The sequence below is a fragment of the Anneissia japonica genome, unplaced genomic scaffold, assembly GCF_011630105.1.
Source record: "Anneissia japonica isolate Jap-2015-1 unplaced genomic scaffold, ASM1163010v1 scaffold1776_len382430_cov169, whole genome shotgun sequence".
In the NCBI taxonomy this organism is placed as follows: Eukaryota; Metazoa; Echinodermata; class Crinoidea; order Comatulida; family Comatulidae; genus Anneissia; species Anneissia japonica.
Window position 1 is genome coordinate 359,922 of NW_022713301.1, and position 5,619 is coordinate 365,540.

Below are 5,619 nucleotides of genomic sequence, written 5' to 3' on the forward strand. Positions count from 1 at the left end.
TAATCGCCCAAGGGGAATATCTTTTGTGTTATTTCCCCTTAACGTCGTTTTTTTAATTGTTCTCTAATTCCTCCATTGTCTAAGTTCCCCCTAAAGTACAGGTAATAATAATAATAATAATTAATAATAGTAATATAATAATAATAATAATAATAATAATAATAATAATAATAATAATAATAATAATAATAATAATAATAATAATAATAATAATCATCATTTCAGCATATAATTACCTTGGCCTAAGGCTTGAAATGAAGAACCTACAGATACTATTTACTAGGCCTATAAATAATAACTAGCCCAAGGGGAATATTTTTTGTGTTATTTCCCCTTTGTCTTAAGTATTACCTGTGCGTTAAGTTCCCCTTAACGTACAGGTAATAATAATAATAATAATAATAATAATTATTATTATTATTATTATTATTATTATTATTATTATTATCATTTCAGCATTACATGTAATTAATTTGGTCTAGCCTTGTAATCAAGAACCTGCTGCCATGATTACTATGCCTAATATTAATAACTAGCTCATTTTTACATTCATTTGATGTTTTGCCATTTTGGCAGGTCTTATGGCATCCAGTATTTTAGAGCTGCCTATTCTCAGCTCTTCTCTTAATTTGAAAATAACTGTCATTCTGTTTCATTTGATCAGATGAAGAAAAACGCGCTTTTCCTTACTCTTTGTGCTTTTCCCAGAAAGCGTTTTTAGTAGGCCTAGGTAATTATGCAAAACCCAGGCCTTCTAAAAAATTAAAATTATCATATGTAACTCAAGTTAAAATAACACTTTTCATTACTCGTGGAGCTTAATCAAATATTATATGTAATTTTAAACGACCCATTGGTATTAACATGGTAACATCAATGTATTTTTAAAAATTAGACAGCGACGTTCCCTCAGAAGTTGTTCTGCAGACGTTTATCTGTTGATGACCTTTTGACCTCCTGAATTCTGCAATGAGATTTTCGGGTCGATTCAGCCGAGACGGCCCGAGTGGAGTTTCATGTAAATGTTTCGTACGGAAAAAAAAAATCGCAAGCGGGCAGCGATTTTTTTTTTCCTCTTTCTCTGTAGCCTTTGGTATAACTTTACCCATCTACACTTTATAACAGGAGGTACTACGCTGCTGCTGTTGTTGTAGATAATATACTAACATTTAATAACATCCAAGAAGGTCACAGTTAGCTACACAGTGACGTACATCACATAAGTCCGTGAGATTTCATAGGCCTACCGTAGGTAAACATAGAAAGAGCAATAATAGTAAAACTCGAGCGTCACGACATTGCGAAGTGTCTGCTCTTGTTCCTCGTATCGTACTCACTCGAGTCAATCCGAGATGGCCCGAGTGAAGTTTCATGCAAATGTTTCGTACGGAAAAAAAAATCGCCAACCGGACAGGAAGCGCTAGAATAGGCAAGTATTCCTCGTATTACAAAACCGTTTGTTGGGGGCCAAATTGAATTTAAAATATTAGAATGGGAATATCTCACTTCTGACGCTAATATTCTAAACGTCATTGCAGGCTATGAGCTGCAATTTGAATCTACACCGCCAATTCAAACAAGTGTCCCATATCCATATAGGCTAAAACCACAAGATGTAGTAGCTGTTGATCAGGAAATCACTCGAAAACGAAAACATATCAGGACCAGCTATTAGCATCATCCTCGCGTCATAGCGGGAATCAACAAAATCCCAAAATCAATCATATATCCGAAGATGGATTAATTTTTGTTGTGAAGGGAAAATTAGTTATGTGCGTCCGCATGTAAAGGATGTGCTAAAATTCCTTTCTAACATGTTTAAAAACGGAATTGGGTATAGCTCTATTAATACGGCTAAGAGCGCTATTTCGGTAATTGCAATGCTTGATAACAATCAGGTGATAGCTAAACATCCCTATATTTTACGATTTATGAAAGGTGTGTTTAATCTCCGGCCTACCAAACCAAGGTATAAGCATATATGGGATATAAGTCGCCTGCTCCAATACATACGATCAGTGCCCCTCAATAGAGATTTATCATTAAAAATGTTAACGTACAAATTAGTTACCTTAATTACCTTAACTTCTGTAAGTCGATTGCAGACTATTCATTTGTTAAATCTTCATAACATGGTTCTGGGTGATGATTATGTCGAGTTTACTATAACTGACCTTTTGAAACAAAGTCGGCCAGGTTGCCATGGCAATCAGTTAAGGTTAGAAGCATACACAAAGGACCCATCATTATGTGTGGTTAAAACGCTTGTTGCATATCTTAAAGCTACGGAAGAGGTCAGAGGGGGTGAAGATCAGCTATTTATTAGTTATCGGAAACCACACGTTAAGGTTTCAAAGGATACACTGGCTCGTTGGGTTAAAGTAATGTTAGCAAATTCAGGGGTAAATGTATTTAAACCCCATTCAGTTAGGACAGCAGCGGCGTCGGCTGCTAATATAAGACAAGTGCCGGTGGAACATATTATGGCAATGGCAGGCTGGTCAAAAGAAGAAACCTTTCAGAAGTTTTATAACAAACCTATTTTATATAACAATGATCTACAAACAGCGATACTAGATACCGTTAATTGATACTGTACATACTTTTCCTACGGTATTGTTATATGTAGTTTATATAACTTTTGTTTATTATACGTTCATTTTATTACAAATAAAACAGACCTAAACCTAGATTAAATTTCAGTGTCGTTGTTATTGTCTTCAGACCATGGACTCTAACTATGTTTAGAGCGGCATGATTTTTTTATTGAGATAACCACAGTCGAGCTTTCAAGGTCTCACAATAATCTCGTTACCACGTATTATGAAATGAAATAGAAAGATTAAACGAAAACTTACCTTAGTTGAAGTTTGATCTGTATTTCATGAAGTAATAGTAGTGGTAGAGATTATGTGCCCGACCACTCCCTCCCTTGGGGATGTACATTTAACATCACTTCTCTTTTTTGATACGTTGAGCTTCAAATTGAGTTAATGTTTAATCTTTCATGTTTTATCTCCTGTGGTAATCTCATGTTAAATGCTGATCCGCGCATGCGCTAGGCTCGTATCTCATCTCTACCACTACTATTACTTCATGAAATACAGATCAAACTTCAACTAAGGTAAGTTTTCGTTTAATCTTTCTATTCTACTGCATGATATATACAATATATACAAGTAGGGTTGTGAGACGTAGTGTTTCCTTCAAGGTATCAGAAGGAAGTCTTCTCTGGATAACTAATACTTTACTTTTCATACAAGCTTGGGGTGTGGTGGACTTTCTCTAATTGGTTGAAAGATATCACCTTATCCTAATCATTAGCTATTAAATCATTTTGGGGAGTTTCTATTGGTCAGATAATATAACAACTTTGGGGGTAGAACTTAACTTATATTTAGTAACGAGCTGTCTCTCAATTGAGCCTATTTTATAAATCAAATGTAAGGAGTTGACCACTTGGGCTTTTTTTTTATCATGAATTGGCTATTGTCCTGTCAAAGACTTTATATACAATAATTAAGGAGACTTTCAACAGGTGTTTAATGGGTTAGTGAGGTAGTGGGGTAGTGAGGTAAAAGTTCAGTCCAATGGTTTTATTGATTTGGCCTATATTCGCAAGTTATCTTAATACTATATAACACTAGGCCTACTCAAATACGGTGCCAGATTCAATATTAGCCTACTCCGTTTTTTTCGAAGACCATGCTGTAGCCCTACATAGAATGTGTCTAATCTAGTACTACCATTTTTACACTGTCTTGACTACCAAGGCTTATTTAAGATATTTTGGCCTAATGACTCCATAGCGTTCATCCACGCATAAAACTCGATACACCACTGACTCTGTTTCGCGATCGCGAGGGGGAGTCTATGCATATTCATATATCAGTTCTCCTAAATGACCTAAAATAGCACCCTCTATAATTTCTGCCGCAACTGTATGGGGGAAAAATAAAAGGTCCCCGCGAAATTTTTGTGTTCTAGACGACCGAAAATACTTTTGAGACGTTCTGGGCTATTATTTTTTTTTTCCTATTTTTTCCCCTGCGCATGACAGATTGTCGCTTCCATATTCTACTAAATAACTTTTTTTTAGTTTCAACAAGGAGCTCACACTCGGTGGATGATCCTTGTCTTTGTTGGTATTCTATCCAGTGAAAACCACGTCCCGTAGTTTTTTTATATTGCTTTAAAACACACTCGTTGAACACTTGCACCAACATTTCTTTAAAAAAAGCTAAATCTGATGCGAATTCTTGGCCATATTCTTCAACATGTTTCCACAGTGTACGATTGAAATGGTTATACAACATAGAGTCCACAGCGTTCCACGAACGCATCTTTTTGCGTAGTAACTCTGGTAAAGTCTCTACTTCGGGTCGTCTGTTTTTCGCAACGTACAGTATATCACTCCATGTCCAGCACATTTTCTTGCGCAAAATGAGTAAAGACTCGTCAAGGTACTCTGTTAGCAAAACTACTGTCATCTCTCGCTCTAACCTGTTGATAAATTTCTCCACAATACTTGTATTCATGTGATACTTATGATCTAACCCCAGATCAAAAGCTTGATTATTTCGCGCGTAAAACCACCGCAGTCCTGGAGTATTTTCCCATGATAGCACTTTCAATCGGTCACGGTAAAATATTGGTTTTGTTAAAAAGTGTTCTAATTTATCTACAGTAGTATTAAAATTCCGTCTTTCCTCTAACGGGAATGCATCATCGAACTGAAAATGAGAAAAGGCGGACTCAAATTGACTGCCCGGATCTCGTAGAATTGTTATATATTTTGTGCCTGGTTTCATAAACGAGTTCATTGCGGGTCGGATGTACCGGACATGTACTGCAATGACGTTATACCTGTAATTCTTGTAATCACGCGGTTTAACGTTAATAGGTGGCAGAAATTTTAGCCTTGGTGTGTCTTTCGTGATATTATAATACACCAAATGTCCATTACCTCGGCTATGTTTATTCAAGACAAACGATAATCGATGGTGATAACCAAATCGATTAATCAAGTGACCAATGGTTGTACTTCCAGTTTTGTGGGTTTTAATGAATGCCACATTATGTTGCAAAGATGAACACGTTGAGTCATTTCCATGATCTAGCCACAAGATGGAGTGGACAACCTCCTTCGTCGTTTCATTCATAACGGCAACAGCAGGAATGTTTCTTCCTGGAGACACGGTTTTTCCACTGTAAAATAATTAAAATATTCTGTGAATCAACATAAATGATACAAAACAATGCTTAGTAAACGTACAATGTTGTATGATTAATTCAAATTATATTGTTTGAATTTTTGCATGGCGAAGTAATAATATATTAATGCTTGCGGTACACAACGTTGATAGTTCTTAAAAGAACTGTTGCTTGCTGAGAATGATATCTGCAGAGAATAAAAACAGGGAAATACTTATATATTTGAATATTGACACTTGCTGCTGATTGCTAGTGGTATTTTCTATATATTAGTAGACTCCAAAATCGATTAAATAAGTCTTTGAAACCCCTAAATTGTCATATTTTCAGAGGCTACACCCCTGGAACACTTTTGAGAGATTTTGGGCGACGTCCGACCACGCCCAATTTTTTCGTTCAGGGACC

The 5,619-nt window shown here is 35.9% G+C and overlaps 1 protein-coding gene across 1 annotated transcript in view; it reads right to left on the reverse strand.

Annotated features, from left to right (window-relative positions):
- LOC117108421 (galactosylceramide sulfotransferase-like) overlaps positions 1-5,202 on the reverse strand; it is a 10,875-nt gene extending 5,673 nt beyond the window's left edge. The window contains exon 1 of the mRNA XM_033250434.1: positions 2,081-5,202. Within this exon, the coding sequence (XP_033106325.1) occupies positions 3,984-5,162 (1,179 nt within the window). The 5' untranslated portion in view covers positions 5,163-5,202 and the 3' untranslated portion in view covers positions 2,081-3,983. The remainder of the gene's footprint in view (positions 1-2,080) is intronic.
- Between the last annotated feature and the right edge of the window lie 417 nt (positions 5,203-5,619).